The 20,414-nt window shown below is 36.0% G+C and overlaps 1 protein-coding gene across 1 annotated transcript; it reads right to left on the bottom strand.

Annotated features, from left to right (window-relative positions):
- Positions 1–978: 978 nt before the first annotated feature.
- tm9sf3 (transmembrane 9 superfamily member 3) lies at positions 979–17,276 on the bottom strand. The gene is made up of 15 exons (XM_048204618.1): positions 16,854–17,276; positions 12,248–12,443; positions 11,908–12,030; positions 7,974–8,134; positions 6,785–6,862; positions 6,542–6,673; positions 6,115–6,281; positions 5,824–5,918; positions 5,513–5,643; positions 4,512–4,651; positions 4,196–4,264; positions 3,954–4,100; positions 3,657–3,740; positions 2,880–2,956; positions 979–2,750 (listed from the first exon to the last, which is right to left on the bottom strand). Exons 1-15 carry the CDS (start codon positions 16,944–16,946, stop codon positions 2,683–2,685), a joined length of 1,761 nt encoding a protein of 586 aa, XP_048060575.1. The 5' UTR covers positions 16,947–17,276; the 3' UTR covers positions 979–2,682.
- Between the last annotated feature and the right edge of the window lie 3,138 nt (positions 17,277–20,414).

Below are 20,414 nucleotides of genomic sequence, written 5' to 3'. Positions count from 1 at the left end.
TATGCATGGATGAAGTTCACAATAAAACCAGTAACATGCATTAAGAAAATAAATGGGGTAAATTTTGATTTCATGCTAACTTTCAAAGAATATTATGCCTTAAAGGTACACGATCTAACTTTTTGCTCTCTAGCGGATTAAAAACAAATCTGCATGCATTTTGTGAAAAGAACATTGGTTTGGTTGTGCTTCGGCTCTGCGTGACTGTACAGACCTTTTTTTTTTTTTTAAAGGGTGATTCCCTGGAGGTTTGGGGTTGAGCATGCTCCATGTTAACCTTTCTCTCTCTTTGGGACAACTAACTTATGCCACTCCCATACCATTCACATGTCCATGTCCATGTCCAATCTCCATTTACAGACATGAAAAAACACAAATGGGCAAGTGACGTCTGTATGCAATTTCCCATGAAAACCATCCTGTCAGGTCTAAAATATAAAATCGGTTAGACAAAAACACGTTTTGGAAGAATTGATGTATTGACTCATTTAAAAAAAGTTAATTTAGATTAGAACAACAACAAAAAAGTTATAGTGAATCTTTATCAAAATCAAAACAATGATCCCAGTATATGGCAGGATAGGAGATATTAAAATCCTAAGTACTGCAGATAATTTTTGTTATAACAAATAATTATTTGTAAGCGCAAGAGTTTAAAAATATACATTTGTTACTAAAGAGGTAGAGAAATCTTGCTTTATATTATTGTTCAAGTACTGTACAATGATAAAGCAAAACTTTGATCTTAGTAACTCTAGAGTTTGGCTGATTCTTGTTCAAGGTATTTTGACAAACACATTTAATATGTTGAAAACAGATAAAGCTGCCGTCACACCATTTGTTTATTCTACTGAAAAGTGCAATCAATTACATACTGATTGTGTGTATTTCTTGTAGTTCCCATCAAGTACGCAGCTGTCCCTGGGGAGAAAATTTTAATTATGACAACTTTTCCTTCATATATAAACCATGCCTACATAACCTCAAAAACAATGTTTATTTTTTTTCTCCTTTTTACAGCAAGTTAATATTGTGTTTAAAATGTCTCTTTAGACTTCACATGGAACATGACATGAAGAACCAGAAATCAATTTTTTAAACTGGGAGGAATGGGTTTTAGAAAAAGGCTTTGCCACTTCTCAAACTTTTTTTTTTTTTAGTTACATACTGTATTTACACAATTGAACAAGAAAAATAAGAACAACAGCTCTAAGTGTGTCTGCACTTAGTAACCATGAAAACATCTAGTAAAGTGTACAATAACTTCACTTTGTACAGTATGTCTGCAGAGATTTAGCATGTGCGCCTAAATTGTGTCTGACAATCACAATTTTGGTTCAGATCATGGATACAAAAATAAGCATGTGAGTCAGCTGTCCAAGACAATGAATAGCCTTTCAACTCTTTAAATAAAAAAAATAATAAAAAAAAAGCTGATGACTATCTCCTCTATGAGCAGCACAAAGTCAATGAAGCACTTATTTTTGAGACCGTTCTACAAGACGCAAATGAAGGGTAGTGATGAGGGTCACCTAGTGTGTAATGATGATAAACAAAAAACAAACAAATAGAATCTAATCATTTGATTTGGTGAAAAATTCATGCAATATCAGGCAAGATGTAACGGTGCCACCAAGCCCACCCCAACCTTCAAAAAAAAGTAACAAAAAAACCTTTATCCGACTGTCCATAAAAGAAAGAAAAAACACCCTTTAATAAATCTGTACAACCAAAATACATTTGGGATCTACATCTACAGTTTTCATTATTAAGGTTATATACATGGCCACCCCCCTCCATATATTATCTTTACGAGCAGACTTCATTCAAACCCCAACATCAACATAAGACTGAACTGGAAAAAAAAACTAAATTTCACATCACACATCCCATTAAAACAATCTGCCACCAAACCATCATTTCAGATCATCAATCTCACTAGAATCTGCTTGTGGTTAACAAACTGTATCTGATGTGCCAAGCTCTTTTGCTCAGGTCTGTGGACCTGAGCTACAGGACAACAGATGCCCTTCAAAAGGTAGAGCTAAAACCTGGCTGCTTCATATTCTGGTTTATCTGTTTATGAAAAAAGAAGAAGAAAAAAACTAAATTTCTGTATTTTGGAATTTCAAACCACTTTATGAATTTGGTGCGATTCTTAAGCATGTAAAACAACACTACAATGATGGCATTGTACGTCTAATACAAAACAGACAAGCAAGAGGATGGACATTAACCCCACTCTCTGATATTCACATATAATAGAACAAAGGCTCTCAATACACTTTGGCCTCTTCACTGAAGAGAGCTAGACTATTCCATCAATAAAGATCTGTTCAATGGTTTTTGGGGGTGGGATAGAGTTATAAGAAATAGGAGCAACGTTGTGGTGTACTTTCTTTCCCCTTTTTTATCTGCATTTACTGCCTGCATTGCCTCTGGAGGGAAAAACATAAAGCAGATAAAATTAAAAAAAAAAATTACAATAAAAAGTCCTGTTTATTACACCTCTCATTTTACCCTTGTGTACGCATCATGCCGCAACTTTTAATTCATTGAGAAAATGGAAAACTAGATTTTGTACAAGATACCACAATCTCTTCTTGCAAAATAAATGGAGACTTTGTGCCCGCATCGATCGGGAGGAAGTGTCGGCTGATCCGCAGCATTGCTGCTGAGTTTCTAGTCGATTTTCACATTTGTGTAGATCTTCCTCACAAAGGCACTTGTTCCCATGTAACCTACCGCTCCTAAAAACAAAGATGCGCATTGTGTTAGCATAACAAGAATATGTCGCTCCCCTTTGCTATATAGCAACATTTATGATTTAAGAGGAGAATCACAGTACTAGAGAAGTGATTTTGTTTTCTTGTACTCACCACACATGATTCCCAGAGCAGTACTAAACACAGCCATGTAGCCAAAATAGAATGACGTCTGAAATAACCCATACATCCTGGGGAAAAATTTGTACATGCTAATCTTTGGTATCAGATCCACAGACTTAAATCTACACACAGACAATTATCATATTTTCTGGACTTTAAGTCTATAAGTTTTATCATCTGAAAACATGCTGCAACCTATATAATGCTATTAACGTCAAGCACGGAAAATAGAGCATGTATATGTACAGAAAACAAATAAGTAGTGTTGTCAAAAGTACTGACCGCGATACCAAGTCGGTACTGAAATCTTAAATTCGTAAACACCTCTGATTGGCCTTTGTGTTCACGTGCTCACCAGATTTGTCTGTGATTGGCAACAATGATCAGCGCTTCAATAACATTGTAAATAGACATCTTTGACGCTCTTCATTGAGCGCTTACACAGATAAACATGGGAGTGTATAAAAGCTTTCAACCGCTACTGCTTTCAAATTCAAACACTACCGTGTGTTGATCATTGTAGCCAATCACAGACATATTTGATGAGCGCGTGAACACAAAGGCCAATCAGAGGTGATTACGAATCCGATCAACAGCGCTCAAAACGTCATTTTTTTTTATTTCAGACTTGGTATCGCGGTCGGTACTTTTGACAACACTACAAATAAGTTCAAGCATTGCTAATCTGACATCACAGCAGTAAATGACAGTCATTTAAATATAGAGCATTCATACAATGACATTTGAGGAAAAGAAACTAAAACTCACTTTGTTTTGAAGAAATAGTAGTAGAAGGAGTACATGTAAACGTAAACTGCTGTTGAGGCTGCAGAGAGAAAGCTTGTCCACTGCCTAAAAAAAAAGAAAAAGAAAATAACATCTTAAAACAATTACTGTCATTCAGTCTCATGATGTCAGCTGGTTATGATGCATTTATGTCCCTACAAATTTAAATGCCTCTACGGTCTGATCCCAAGTACACTTGGGAGGATGGATGTGGAAACAAATTAAAATGCATAAGCAAAACAGCATTATGAAGACAGTATTGCATGTAATGCTCCTTACCATCTGTAATCTTCTGCATTGAGAAGGAAGTAGGTACAGACGATGGTGACACAGACTGTAACAATGCACAGGATCACCAGCACCAGCATCATAAATCCATACACATAGTAAATCTTGTAGGCCCAGAAAGATGTGAAAATGAAGTACCTGAAAGAAATTGTGAGATGATTTTTAATCTTACATATATTCATAATAGTTATGGGTGTGTGTATACATATGTACCCAGAAGCGTGCAGACTTACATCTCAATGAATATTGACCCAAATGGAAGGATGCCACCTAGACACACAATAACCGCTGGCTCCATAAACCTGCCAATTCAGAGAAACATTTAGTAACAAGGTAAATTTATTTATTAAAGTCTATAACTATCATTTAATCTAATGATAATTACTTTACGTAGAAAACCTTCAAAGTATTTACATTCAAATCAATTTGATCATGTTTGAACATGTATTCACAGAAAACAAAAATGAAACTGACACAATATGGGACGATATCAAGACAACTGAACAGGTGTGAGACACTCTGTGATGTGTGAATCATGATTGAGGTTACCATTTCTTCTCTGGGATAGGTCTGGGTACGGCATTGACCCTACAAGGAAAGTTGGGCTGACCGGACAGGTTCCTGCCCAGGATTGTCCCCACCAGGTTCAGAGGCAGAATAACAAAAAAACAGATGCAGCACACTGCAACCTGATCGAACAAATAAGATACATGACATTTCAACAGATGCAACAAGTACTGTACCAAAGCAAGGGTTAGTTAACCCAAAAATGAAAATTCTATAATCAATTACTCATCCTCATGTTCCAATAAGACTTTCATTCATCTTCAGAACACAAATGAAGATATTTTTAATGAAATCTGAGAGATTTCTGTCCTTCCATTGTCCTATTCATTCAAAATTCTCATGGTTTAAAATGTTCATAAAGAGATTGTCAAATAAAAAAAACGTATGAATAGAGCGGTTTAACCCAAGTCTTCTGAAGAGACACGATCGCCTTTATGTGATGAACAGATTTAATTTAGGATGTTTTTCACATATAACATTGATCTTAGCACACTAAATGGAAGCACAAGTGTGTGCTTGACACACGAGAAACAATGAGGTTCATTCTTACGTGTCATACCAGCATGTTTCTCTCTTTGATTAAGACTTTGATTAAACCACTCAATTCATATGGATTTATTTTGATCTCTTTATGAATGTTTTGAGTGAAAAGACTTTCAATGGAGGGACAAAAATATCTTAATTTGTGTTCTAAAGATGAACAAAAGTCTTATGGGTTTGAAACAACATGAAAGTGAGTAATTGACAATTTTCATTTTTGGGTGAACTAACCCTTTAACACTAATAAAACACTTTCAAAAAATTTCATGTATAATATGAAGAGGACTTGAAACTAAATGACACTAGCATGTTCACAACCAAATTTAATTGTCCAAAATAAAATATGTGATGTAAAAAGAGGTGACTGTCTTTCCTACTCAGCAGTTGATGCCAGTTGTAAAATCAGCCTGAGATTGACTGAGATAGGCAGATGACAAACTCACCATGGTCCCGAATGGGATGGCTCTGGAGGCATGGTAGTAGATTGCAATGAAGTTGATGAAGAATGCTGTGCCACACACCATGGCAGGAATCAGAAAAGCTCCTATGAACATCTGCTTTATCCATCTCCTCCCTGCACAAATGATGTACAATAGTTGCAAGAAATAACAAAAAAAGTCTGTAGACACCTATAACACCATCAATAGGCTACCTTAAATCCTTACATTTATTATATCTTACTTAGCACTAATATGGTTAAAATTATATTTGGAGCTTTCCTTATCGCAGATCTTACAAATATTAGTTTGCATACCTCCTTGTTTTGCATAAAGGCTTCCACCAAAGTAGCCGTTGACTGGGGACGTGGCAGCATAAACGAATATGGCTGTACTCAGCATGGACCCTCTCCTACAAGGGCAAACATAAACTTTCTTTGATGAGCACTTCAGAAAATGTGAATATCCCTCACAGCCTATCTTTCCATAAATGTCCAAATGTATATCACGATTTTACAACAATGTCATTTTTATTATAGCCATATAGACAATAGTTAAACAATACAAATAGTTTATCATTGCCCTGTTAATCATTAGGTAAAACTCACTCTGTATACAAGTCCTCAATCATGGCCAAAATGATGACTATGAGAGAAACAGAGAAGATTTGACAGCCAGAGCCAATGAGGGAGGAGAATATCAGCGGGTGGCTGGACGGCCTGAACACATCACCATGAACCTGCTTCCATCCATATTCATCACCGAGATCACGATCCTGATAGTGAGATATAAATAAGATAAAGTAAAACAGAATGTGCGTTGAGTTTGATAAGATGCAGAGAGGAAGACGGCATCCCTGAGAGGAACACAGCATTAAATTATGGAGATCTCATCAGAGCTATTAAACATCAGTTATTGTGAGGTTATGAATAAACACATACAAGATAAAACAAGTTTGTAAATTAAAAGGTGATGGGATTCATAAGGCTCGTTTAATAAAGTATTTAAATTTTTTTGTGTGAAAATAGTGATCACCATGTCATCCATTTCCTCTTCTTTGCTATATCTGGCGTAGTCTTTCCTTAACGTCCTCATCAGGATCATTGAAACAAGGCCCACCAGGAAAATCACCATCATGAAAGAGTTGAATATTGAGAACCAGTGAATCTGTCAGGTGCAAAACCACACAAACACACACAAAAATTCCATAAATTAAATATCATTCAGCACATTTTAAATTAGCTGGGAAGGAGTTAGCAAATAATTTGTGGCTTTTACCCGGTGTTGAAAGAAGGACGGATCAAGATATTTGTCAAATCTATCCTCAAATTTCACATCAGATTTCTTCCACTTCACCTGTGAGGATCGGCAGAAAGTTTGTATTATTATAAATATGCATGAGAAAGAGCCTACCACCAACGGAAACACTGATATCTTTCACACAATAAGCATTAATGTTCATTTTCCACACAAAGTAGAATTTCAAATGACAATTTAACTAGCATTAGTAAATATTAGCAGTAGTGCTGTCAATGTTAACGCATGCGATTACTTTTGTCCAGTTTAACGCGTTAAAATATTTAATGCTGCATCCGTTTTTTTCTGTCATCCTTTGGCATAGCGTTACATTATATGATCGAGCTCTTATTCATGCAAATGCTTTTAAACCATTCAATGCTCCAAAAAGAGAACGCGCGCCAGTATCGAGTTCTCTTTCACGCTTGAACGAACAATAACACACAATATTGCCAAAAATATCCGTTCTGTCAAATATCCTCATAAGAGCAGCCTTGAATGAGTTAAAAGCGGCAGCTCTTAAAGTGACAGCAACCACTAATGCCGTCTGTCATTGAAGATAATGAAAGAACAAAGGTAACAGAAAATTACTCATTGCTCTTGATTAAATAACTTTTGTAGCTTTAATAAGGATTAATCTATAATTAATTTAGGCTATAACTTATTACCTGATAATATATAAAATTATCAGACTGTTTGCTAAATTTATTCAGTTTCTGTATTTTTCCTACCTGTTATTTACCTGTATTTACCATGACATTTATTATGGGTTTATGTGATAAGTTGTTATATTTTTTTGAAGCCTACTGTTAAAAAATGTATAGCTTTCAGTTACACTGTAATGTTGAATGGCTATACTTCATGTTTAAAATTGGAGGAAAAAAAATCTATTTAATCAAGACATCAGTAACTGTATAGTATCACTGATATTGGCCTTCATTCATAAAAAGATAACAGTAAACAAGTATATAAAATACACTGTCTTTATGTTGTTTCTACCTTAATTTGGAGATTAACTGTGAAATTATTACATTATACAATATATTAAAAACGCAAGTGTTTGTAATTGCGATTAATCACAGGAAAAATGTGTAATTAATCTAGTTCATTTTTTTAATCAATTGACAGCACTAATTAACAGGTTTCTGAGGTTCAGGAAAGTTTTACTCACCGAGTATGACATGGGAATTCTTGTGTTTGGCACAAGCTTGACCTTCCCTTCGCTGGTCAGGTTAACATCCACAATTCTATTCCCATTGTATCCAATCTCCAGCTTTTTGTAAGTCCAGAGATAATAGTCCTCTCCATTCTCATCAGCTTCACCAACAATACCTTTAAATAAAATCCCACGAAACAATCTTCAGTTTAGAATGAAGGCAAAAACTTTACATAACTGTATATTATCAGTTTAAATTAATAAGTACATTAAATCCAAATCAAATAATGAAATACTTTCATCAAAAATGTAATAATTTTCTCTGCCTGTCTGAAATGACTGGAATGAATAACCACTAATATCACAGTCTAACATTTTACAATCCAACCAAACCCTAACGGACAAGTCTTCTTGAATATTGCTTCATGTGAAACGCTTCACATTACAGAGTGAATGGCATTTCATGTTGTCATTTCAAGTAAATAACCAACAAAAACATTTAAGCTATCGAGACAAACATATTATAATGCATATTAGATCAAATTAAATATTTCTCAAAAATCAATATATCAGATATAATTCTCTAAAACATACAGCTCACTCACATGGCAGTTAAAACCCAATATCTTTTCTTCCTTTCTCATGATCAAAGTTCCTTAAATAATTTATGAGCAACTATTAGAACACTTAATAACCCTACTGCTCTTTCAGAACACATGATTTTACAATTAATTTAATTTTGTTAGTTCTGTTGAATAATAATGCTTTTTAAAAATGTCCTCTGGAGAGAAATGGTGCGTTTAAAATGCTTCAATAAATGATTTCCCTTTCAGGTACAGCTTTTTTTCCTTTTTTTTTTTTTTTTTTTTGAGAATTAGGTAATGTCTTAGTAACATTCATTATCCGAGGTACAAGATCATTTGAAAATCTTGTAGTAAGCAGACAGTCATTAAATGGGAAGCTTACAGAAAATATATAGCTATTTTGGCAACTCACAATGGATCTTAAAGAACTCTCTGGCATTTCTGTATCAGCGTCCCTACAATGATGACTGCTAACTTGAGTCCCCCAAATGCTGTGGAGATGCTCTTACACAAGCTGTTGGATGTGAAGAATTATGTGTAGGGTGCAAGATGCCATATGAAAAGAGGCCATATTCTGAAGCACCTATAATTATGGTGGCTTTATCTTTCTGAACGTCTGCAGAAGTCTCTTTTGGGAGTGGACATGCTCTGGACATATGCTGCTGACATAACCATTTCCTGACTAACTGGGAGGAGACACTCAGCAGCCTGATGGTGGATGGGCGAGCTGTGTTAAGGGGTTGCCAGCAGCCCTGCAAAATCACCAAGAGCTTAAAACGGATTGCAATTTGAAGGAAACCATTGAGTTCTCCATGAATCCAACCAAACCCTAACGGGAAAGTCTTCTTGAATATTGCTTTATGTGAAATGCTTCACATTACAGAGTGAATGGCATTTCATGTTGCCATTTCAAGTAAATAACCAACAAAAACATTTAAGCTATCGAGACAAACTTATTATAATGCATATTAGGTCAAATGCAATATTTCTCCAAATATCTGCAAAATATAATCTCATGTGAGGTTTGTCTAGTATCAGATATACTTCTTGGGTTCTCCATGATCTAGGTCATGAAAAGCTACATCAAAGTTGAATGTCTTGTCAAACTAATAAACAGTTTCATTCACGTTGTGACCATAGGCTCAAGAGACAACAGAATTCGAGGGCTCTCAAACAACACTGTCCAGCAGAGCGGAAGAGACGACTAGATGGACACTCTCACCCTGAGGGAGGGCAATCATTGCATCCCATTGAGTGCAGGGTTGGAGATGTGCAAGCTGGGAAGCAGGGCAGACACTAACAGAGCTGGAACAGTGGCTAACATCCAGATGCCAGGTCTTTTTCTCTAGATTTTGAAACCACTTCTTTCAGTCATCTTGATGCTCCTCAAAAGGCCTTGTAATGGAACATGGACTTGATAGTCACAGAGCAACATGACATCAAGCATTTTAATGACCTTCTCAGCAGCCTCACATATGTTGCATTATGAACAAATCAATATTTCTAGATGCATTCTCATCAAAAACTGTCACAGAACAGGATGTCCCAGAATGACCAGCAGATACATAAAGATGTACAGACGTTGCAATTTCATATCTTTGCAAAGATGAATCCCAACAGGACCTCAAAAAATTGGTCTTTAATGCATTCTGATCATCAACAGGATGTACATACATAGTTAACTGTACCCTGGAGAGCAGCTGGTTACCCTGTCTCTGCACACCCGCAGAGAAAAGATGTGCCTAAACACAATGAATGCAGCAGGATTTCATTCACATTTTAGTGAAGGTCACCCACGAAACAAATACCCATCCAGTCTTTTTGATGAGTAAAATGATCACCAGAAAACCATTTGTCGTTTTTTTGTGTATGTGCAAACAGATGGGTCTCAAAAATATCTTTACCCTTCACAGTTGCTGTCTCATTCATAAACAGTCTCAGCTGAACAGTGTTATTGTGGTATTGTAACTAAAACTATTATAAAGATATTAGATGAAAAACTGAATATATTAAGATTATATAGAAATTTATAAAAGAATAAGAAAATCTTACAAGCACAACAAAATGGCTAAAAATTAAACAAAATAAACTGAAAAGAGATATAAAAGCTAATTCAAATTATTATATAAATAGTATAATAGTATATAATTAAAGCTGCAGTCCATAACTTTTTTTGGTTAAAAATTATTCAAAATCAATTTCTGAGCAAGTACATATCCAGCCAGTGTTCAAAACTATATCCTTATCTTAGCTCGATTCACAATGGTAAGCTTGTAATAATGTTTTATAATAAGAGCGACCTGGTGGATTTCCGTGGGAAATTCGAGCATGCAGCAGTTCGTCTTTGCGTCATTATGTCACGTCTGTAAACAGAAAGGAAGGAGTCCAGGCTAATCGGTTTTATCATGTTAGGATGCTGCTTGTAGCGGATCATTTATAGCCTGTTCTCACAGCAGCTGAAATAATTAAACTTCTCATTTTGATGGCGGATTGTAATCCATAAAGATCCAAATGACAATCATCAGTGACAACTGGAGATTCGCCCATTAGCAAAAGACTTCAGACTGCAGAGTGGCTGCAGAAATTGAAATCTACAGGTTAGGCTAATACACAGTAAATACACATAGTCACGCAATGGTTATGTTGTTAACATTAACAATGAGAACAAAGTATAACAGTTATAATAATTTGCACGGTTTGGTGTGATCCGAGCTAAGCGATTGTTAGATTTAATTACCATTGGCAGCACAATTTATTGTAGGCCTAATGCTTTTCCCCTCAGTTGGTCAGAACAAAAGTGGCAGACATGTTACTTGTTCAGATTATATTTTCCAGTGAAAATTCTTACATTGGTCATACTTCCAAGACGTAAAATCTGTGATTCTGAAGTACATTATCCACACCGGTGTAGTGATTGACAGCAAACATTAGATTCATCCGCTGAGGAGCCGTACCGATGCACAACGCACGTAACGATAACAATTCCGCATTTGACTGCAATCGCAGGTTTCAAACAGAGATGGCGACAAAGAGGAAAAATGCCGGACTGCAGCTTTAATGCAATAACACAGCAAACATTCTCCATCTAAAACCTAGGGACTGTTAAGGTGCGCTCGCATTATTTCAGCAAACATTTGAAGCATAAAAATATCCATTGTGAATAGAGTAGCAATGTACGAAGCAGCTTTCTGTTGGAACACCACAGCAAATTTGAGTGACCAACATGAGTGAAATCTGAATTGGGAACTTTTTCGCCCTCACCCAGATTACTATTGAAATGACTGGATTAACTAAATAACACCACACACAAAAAGCAGAAAAGCAAACCAGTGCTTGCCAATCACTCTGGCTTCCGGCTTACTCACCCCAGATGGGAAGGTCATCTATGTACATTTGGTACCAGTAGTGGTTCTTGATGGCATAGACAAACGCATCTTTTTTAGGTTTGTCTAGTTCAATGTCACAGTATGTCGTCTGCATCACCTCATCTGTAAAAGACAATTCCACATTGCATTCTTACAGTCACCACAAGAGCAATGATCTTACTTTCTATCAAACATGTGAATGAATGATCTACGAATGTAAATTTACATAATGTAAATTACATTCATAATAATTTACATGTAATTCTATTTAATGCTTGTGCCCTTGATAAACTTTATTTGAAGAAGTTAACATGCTAGCCACAATAACACAAGACCATACCTGTGTACTTGATATCCAGACCACTGAACTCCAATTCAACCCCCTGTAGCGCCTCTCCTAACGTCTCATGATAATGACTAATAGTCTTCTTCGTGCCCACACAGAATGGTAGGGAGAAATACTTATAGGTCTCCTGTCGGTTGTGATAAGGGCCCACTGTATTCATCCATAGAACCACCTCCTCTTTATCTGTGTACTGCAGAAGAAAGAGAACAGTCATTAGCTACCTGTTTCAAATATCAGCATCTACTTCTTCGTGATGTTAATTCAACTCCAGGAAGTCACCAATTAAAAGAGAATTTTAAAACTAAAGCCAAGCTCAGACTACTGGAGTTTATGCATTTTGCACCTAAACAATTTATAAATAGTGCAAAGCAAACTAACATATTCATTTAATTAAAACTGACTAAAGAAAAACAACATTCTAAATACACACAGACACGCACTCTCTGTGGTGTCCAGGATATGTGTGTGTGTGTGTGTGTGTGTGTGTGTGTGTGTGTGTGTGTGTGTGTGTGTGTGTGTGTGTGTGTGTGTGTGTGTGTGTGTGTGTGTGTGTGTGTGTGTGTGTGTGTGTGTGTGTGTGTGTGTGTGTGTGTGGCTCAAGCACACCCATAAAAATTACTCCATTCAATGTGAGATGAAGTCAGCTGGAAGTTAAAGGGAGGGTAGGCAATTTGTTTTATAAACACTTTTTATTATACTGGTTGAAACTCTCTTCACATCCTGATAGAAATCAATAATAAAAGTGGTCTAAATATTAAAAATGTACATTTATCTTCTGTGGAAGTCTCAGGAAACAAAAAGCATAATCGTAACCGTAATTACAAGATGGCAACCCATGACGTTCTACCCAGACCTGTTAACATCCTCAGACTCAGATTTATGCATTTCTATGTCAACACTATCAATGTTAGGGGTGTAAGAAAATATCGATATACATGAATATCGCGATATTATGTTTGGCGATAATGTATCGATTCTCAAAAACACTGTATCGATATTTATTTATTTACTTACATCCAATATTTGTGGGTTTGTGTTCGGTTTAAACCCACAGACTATAAAACCTAACCGCTAGATGTGAGCGTTATCTCAGAACGTAAACTGACGCATAGCCGGAGAAGCGTGAGGTGCATCAATAGCGTTAGCATTAGCAAATCCAGCTCACAAGATGATAAAATTATTCCGCTCCCGCGGCATACAGAGCTGAAGTGTGGACTCATTTTGGCTTCAACTATAAAGAACCCACTAAGGAGATCGACAAGAGTCAGTTGTTTGCAAAATAGACCATGTTATATAATCCAAAACTCTGGAAACTCATTGAATCTGCCGATGCCATCCTGAGAGAGGCATTCGATAGAATATGTACTATGTACTGCACGTTCTCCTCTCAGTAACAAAATAAAACACATAACAAAAAATGACAGCGGTGGCAGCATAAGAAGGCATCTGATCAAAGCGATGTGGATATGTTTGCAACAGCTCTGTTTCAACACTTCATTGAAGGCACATTTATTTAAATAGCACTTTATACAATAGACTGCTTTAAAGCAAGCAGCTTTACAGTATTAAATATAAAACAGACATTCAGTCATGAAATGGACTATGCACTAGTTGTTAAATAGTTTAGAAATTAAAAAGTGCTATACTGTGAACCTTTAAATCACAGAGAATCCTGCAGTCACTTTACTATTTTCCCTTAGATTGCACAAAATAGTGATTGTGATATAAATGCAAATGATACTGTATTGACTAAATAAATTAAATAAGGTTTTATGCATATGGTGGTGTGTTCTTTATGACTGTTTTTTCTCAAATTATATCCTTTTTCTAAAAAAAAAAACAAGAAATATCGCAATGTATCGCCTTTCTTACAGTATCACAATATATCGTATCGTAACCCCTGTATCGTGATACGTATCGTATCGCAAGATTCTTGGCAATACACAGCCCTAATCAATGCCAAAATGAATCTGCAGCAGTCAGGTGGTACAAGTAAGTGCTCTGTAAGTTGTTTACGTTCATTATTATTGTAATGTTTTGTGCTTTCAGACAGGAGGTAATTTAACATCGTATCTCGTCTCGTGATAGTTTGCAGACTCTGCTGTGTTCGTTCATGTGTTTTGATGGAGGCGTGGCTTTGAAGAGCTTTTTGGGAATTGCCCTACCCTACCTTTAAGAGATTTTAGAATTGAGACTGACAAAATTATGATGCTGCCAAACCCGCAACCAAAAAAGAGAATCAAGAAACCAAGTCAACTAAAAAATGCTTCACAAACAGTCTTTTCAACCACACAGTATCGTTATTTCTGAGCAATATATATTCATATTAAATCACAGAAGTACTGAGATACAAGTTTATAGTTTGAATATAAACACTGATGTCTACGGTAGAGCAAAATATAGCATTTCACCTTTTGAAATTAACTTCAAATAAGGATAGCAATTACACTGTTACACCACTAGGTGGCGACAGGTGACAAACATATTTGTCACTGTGTTCATCCAGTAATGAAACAAGTGAAGTCTTTATGAGTGAGTCATTGAATCATTCAAACCAATTTTTTTTTAATAATTCATTCAAATCAATTAAATGTTTTTAAATAGACTGCAGCAATTAAGATTATGTCAGAACCTCTAGTAAATTATGTGTTATTTTGTTTAGTTGCCCTTTCAAAATCTTGGAACAATTGCGATCTCTATTTAAAACAAAACAATAGTGATTCTCAATTTATCCAGAACCATGCAGCTCTAACTACCAGATGTTTCCAGTGTCGAAAAGGACAAACAATATCAAATTATTTATACGTATACTCAATCTACATTCAGCAAAATATACTGCACATAGTTTTGTTTAGTGACCAATATGATGTACTAGAAGCAACAGCATAAAAAAATGTTTCATCTAAAAAGTGTCTGCTCCTTGATACAGAATAAAGTATGCAGAACCTATGACACAGACCTTTGGAAGCAATGATATTGGTGCCTCTTAATTATTATTATTTTTTAATTTCCTGTTGTATCTTTGACCCTATTCTGAGGCAAATTACAATACATGATTAGACATACAAAAAAAAAAAAAAAAATTCCTTAAATTCTTTAAATTAAGAGGCTAAAGAAATGCAACAAAGACAGGGTGTGAATGTGAACCAGTAAATCAGGTAGTGTTACAACATCCTATCTGAATCTACAGAATAAATACAAAAGAGCAATGCAGCAACACTCTCATGTTCATTATCACAATGGATAATGAACATGAGAATAAGAGGAAGAAGACAACTGCATGGTTTACCATGAAACCTTAAACACTGTCTCCTATGCTCAGAGGTATTCCCGTTGGCACTAGTTTGAACAAAAAGAAGCACAATATCCACCAGAAATCCCAAGATCTCTTGAGACGAAAGAAGGAAAATATCTGTGAACTTATCCTATTTTATGAGATATAATTCAACATCACAGATTGTGTGTTGTGCATGATTCCAGTAATATTATGGAAGCTGTGAAAGGGGCTGCAATAAAAGTGAAGATTTACATCTCTGTAAACACCCAAAATCAACTTGTCTAAACCGATCATGTCATTACCACAGATGATTTTCATATTGTATTCAATAGTGAGTATTTTCATATGCCAATGCTTGAAATGCTGATGAATTTTGTAAGCATCTTCAGGACACATTTTGATTAAATATTAAGATTGTTTTTTTTGTTTTTTGCACATGCACAAGTGACCTGTTCACAATAAGATGCATTTTTAAAATAGTGAATTTTTATTCCATGCTGACTTAAAGTCATCTCAAATCCAAAGCAAACATCGTTATCACTAGGACTATAATACTGTATTCTGTACACAAAGAGTGTAAATTGCTACAATAAGTTTCTTAATTGCAAGCTACCTTATATATATAAAAAAATCTCCATTCTAATTTTAATTTTAAAAGATAATCCATGTAATTGTGGTCTAAAATATTTAGATGTTATTAAATATTTCTGAGTTATGCGTGTTACATTTCACCTTACTGGAGAGAATAATCGTGATGAACATACTGTGACCAAAATGACAAAGAAAAAAGACTGCCATTCTATCACGGTATCATTCTTGCAACCAAATCTGCTTTTTACTGTAAATAGGACAATGTTTTACAGTGCATCAATCATATAAAAGCCTAGACGAACCGGATATGTGTGTGTACAGACGGACATATTTATTTGAGCTAATGACGGTTAGCCGACCCTTCAGAGTAACCTAACACATACACAAAAGAAACGTACACAACACAAGAAACTCATCTTATGCCTAAAATAACATTATACTGATTATGCATCATACGAGGAGTCGAAACAGAGCATTTTGAGCTCAGCCCTGCTTTGCACAACATAATGTAATAGGATAGCTGATGCTAAGCTAGCCACGTAGCTTCTGATGTGCTTAGCATTTCTAACATAGACACGGGACAATGAACCATTCACCGTATCAAATGTTTTGGATGAATTTCTGTCCTTTAATGTTAAGCACTTTTGCCAGAACAACCAGCTCAATATCTAACGTCTCTCGAGACTATACACACCGAACACAGAGGGCTTCTCGGCCCGCAGTTTATCTTACCTTATGGTCGTGTTCATCTGCTCGAACTGGCAGCAATGAACTAAAAACAGTCATCAAGACAACCACTTCAATCGTCCACCTGCAGAGCCCCATGATTTTCTAGGGAAAATTCTGCGACTGATTTGAAATGGTATCTTTTTTGGGGGCTATCCCACCTTCCTTCTTCCTGGTTCTATGACAGTAGTTGTCTTGAGATGCTCACATACGAGTTTGTCGTAAAACTGTTCAGCGAGTGATCAGCGCCTCCGCCGCTGATTGGTGGGAACAGGTCACATGGGTAACTTGGACCTATCGTTGGAGAGAGCGATGAGTGAACGTTGAGGAAGAAAACGCTCTGCTTCGCCACCCATGGCCACGTCATCTGAGCGCAAACAGAAGCGGTGGAAAGGCAGGCATAGCAGGATGTAAAACCGCACTGATGAAATGTTCATTGATAGGAAGTTTAAATAATGTAGTCAAAACTCACGCCTAATCCGTAAACCTATTGGTGTAAGTTTAAAATTACAAAAAAAAGCGCTAGCCTAATTAATTAAACGTCGGTTAGCTAATTAAAGACCCTTGTTATTGGTCACCAGGCTTCTAAAATACATTTAACAAAAACGTAAAGGATTAGTTCACTTTCAAATTAAAATTTCCTGATAATGTAGGCTACTCACCCCCAAGTCATCTAAGATGTCCATGTTCTTCTTTCTTCAGTCGAAAAGAAATTAAGGTTTTTGATGAAAACATTCCAGGATTTTTCTCCATATAGTGGACTTCAATGGAGCCCAAACGGTTGAAGGTCAAAATTACAGTTTAGACAAGAAATAAGGGTCTTATCTAGAGAAACCATCACTCATTTTCTAAAAAAATAAATACAATTTTATATATTTTAACCAGAAATGCTCATCTTGAACTAGCTCTCTTCTTCTCTATTAGAATTCCGTCAGTGTAGACACTGCTAAGTGTATTACTGCCCTCCACAGGTCAAAGTTTTAACTAAATTGTTATATACTTGTACTAGCATATTGTATATGACAATTTAGTTCAAACTTTGACCTATGGAGGGCAGTAAATACACTTAGCAGCATCTACACTGCCGGAATTCTAATAGACCCTTTTACTGTTTGTACACAATGATGACGTAGCAATGTATGCGCGCATTTTGGCAACGAAACTATGGCAAGAATCAGCAGCGTGTCAAGCTACACGAGCGGATTAAGCAACACAGACAGAGAAAGTTATTTTAAAAAGTTGACTTTATCAAATGGTATCCGGCTACCAGATCCGTGTACTATATTGGAGTGGATAGAAGACGTTAGCAGATGGCCAAATATACAGTGGCCAGATATATATACGTATTTAGTTGAGAAACCAAGAGAAATTACGAGCATATAAATCATATCTAACACGTTAGAACCACTGGGGAACAACACCACTTCCGTTGCCAAAATGCACGCGCGACTATTGGATCACGTGGGCTGTAAAAGGGTCTATAGAGAAGAAGAAGAAGAGAACTAGTTCAAGATGAGCATTTATGGTTAAAATGTATAAAAATATATATATTTTTTTAGAAAATGAGTGATGGTTTCTCTGGATAAGACCCTTATTTCTCGTCTGGGATCGCGTAGAACGCTTTGAAGCTGCAATGAAACTGTAATTTTGACCTTCAACCGTTTGGAGGCCATTGAAGTCCACTATATGGAGAAAAATCCTGGAATGTTTTCATCAAAAACCTTAATTTCTTTTCGACTGAAGAAAGAAAGACATGAACATCTTGGATGACATGGGGGTGAGTAAATTATCAGGAAATTTTAATTTGAAAGTGAACTAATCCTTTAAGTTTACATGAAGAGCTTATTTCCCCCAAATTTTTTGACCTCTGAGATTTTAAGCTAATATTTAGGCCTAAATCATTTAACAACAAATTTGTTCAAGGTTCTCTGTCAGAGGGTCACATGACATGCAGACAAATCAACACACTAACCCCTTGCTGTTCCCTCATGAACCCCCAGGGATTTTTAAACTCCTCTTTGGGAAAACCCCTGGCCTATAGGTATTTTTGTTTTGTTTTGTTTGTTATTTGAAATGGGACAGGTAGCATAGCATGTTGGCTAATACCTAATTATATGCATTTGTCTTGCAAAGTCCTTGATAACGAGATCATTTTCCTAGCCTTTTACAACTCCAACACAGCATTTAAAGAGCACAAGAAATCAGAATGAGACTTTTGTGCTTGTCATTCAAATCCTAGAATGATATTGTCCCTTTTCCTACCTGCAGCTGACTAGCAAGCAGCAAATCATGATTCATTACTGATATGTTGCACACTTTCTCCCCTGCTGTCTGCCTATGAAGCACACATTGGCATAGACAATACTCTGATGATCTGCTCCACAATGCATATTCCACCTGGACAAGGTTGGCACCACTTATGCTTTCAACATTATTCTCCCCATTCTCTGCCTATCTATGGATGCAGCAGAACAATTCTATTAAGTAAATATGCATATACAGTAGAATGCAAATACTCTTATACTATACAGCATAGGCCTACATATCTTAGGACTATTTTGCTGTCCAAATATGTAAAGCAACCTTGTATCATGCTAAATTAAATGACCATTAGTTGCCCACACAATGAAAAACCTGGAAACTGGATCAAGAAATTAATTTTATTATGCATTGTGAAAAATGTTTTACTGCAGTCTAGAAAGAAATTATTGTTATAAATATAAACAATGCATGTTTCTTTGTTGCTATAATGTGTCAAAACTTTAAGCAGTTGCAGCATACACAACATATAATTCATATAAAATATCATTTGATATGAATTCTGTCATTCAAAATTACCAAGACACATTCTCTTTTTGTTTTTCATTCTCATTTTCGTCAGCCCCTCTTTGCAAGTCTTTTTGATGTCACAAATGCTACAGTATTTAAAGTCTCTTACACATTTTGTAGGTTGAAATTTCAGAGTATTTGATATCAGAGTGATGATATTAACGGTTTTATCATGGGACAGATAAGTTCACAACCAAACAAATCGCTTGAGTACATGAACCTTGAGTACTACTCAAATATACTACAAACATGGCGGAGAACCATCCTCATCCTCACCGGCTTGATGAGATGCCTGTTGGTGCTGCTGAGACTGATGGAGGGAGAGAGAGGGGGAAAAAGCAAGAGGAGCTTCTGAAAGTGGCCCACTCTCCATTTTCTTCAAAGCAGAGCTGCCAAATATGACCTGGTTCAGGCTGAGAAGGACTACCAGAGTGAGGCTGGATTTATCATTTAATAGACATTTACAGGTGTTATAAATTTGTCCACAAGCTCGACCAAAACTTTCCATATATGTTCTGGATTCATGACTGTCATGATATGAATGACCTCTGTGCACATTGTTAATTCTTGTTATTGTTTTGTCGATCAGGTGGCCGTGAAATTTTCAGTGAAGGGACCATATTTCAAAGTGGTGAGTAGACTGCACTCCCTATGTTATTGATTCACAGCCACTGTTTTCAGTTTATAACATCTTATATATAATGTTAATCACAGGCTGCAAAATTATTTTTCAGTATA

Source organism: Megalobrama amblycephala, linkage group LG10 (assembly GCF_018812025.1).
Source record: "Megalobrama amblycephala isolate DHTTF-2021 linkage group LG10, ASM1881202v1, whole genome shotgun sequence".
Taxonomy (NCBI): domain Eukaryota; kingdom Metazoa; phylum Chordata; class Actinopteri; order Cypriniformes; family Xenocyprididae; genus Megalobrama; species Megalobrama amblycephala.
This window is presented reverse-complemented; position numbering and strand designations above follow the sequence as displayed.

What these genes read in the sequence shown, in the direction of transcription:
- tm9sf3 (XM_048204618.1), bottom strand. Translation starts at nt 16,946, where the DNA reads ATGGGGCTCTGCAGGTGGACGATTGAAGTGGTTGTCTTGATGACTGTT. An exon ending in AAGAGGAAATGGATGACATG is followed by an intron (nt 6,282 to 6,541) that starts GTGATCACTATT and finishes TCTCACTATCAG; the next exon opens with GATCGTGATCTCGGTGATGA. An exon ending in GGGTCAATATTCATTGAGAT is followed by an intron (nt 4,101 to 4,195) that starts GTAAGTCTGCAC and finishes AATTTCTTTCAG; the next exon opens with GTACTTCATTTTCACATCTT.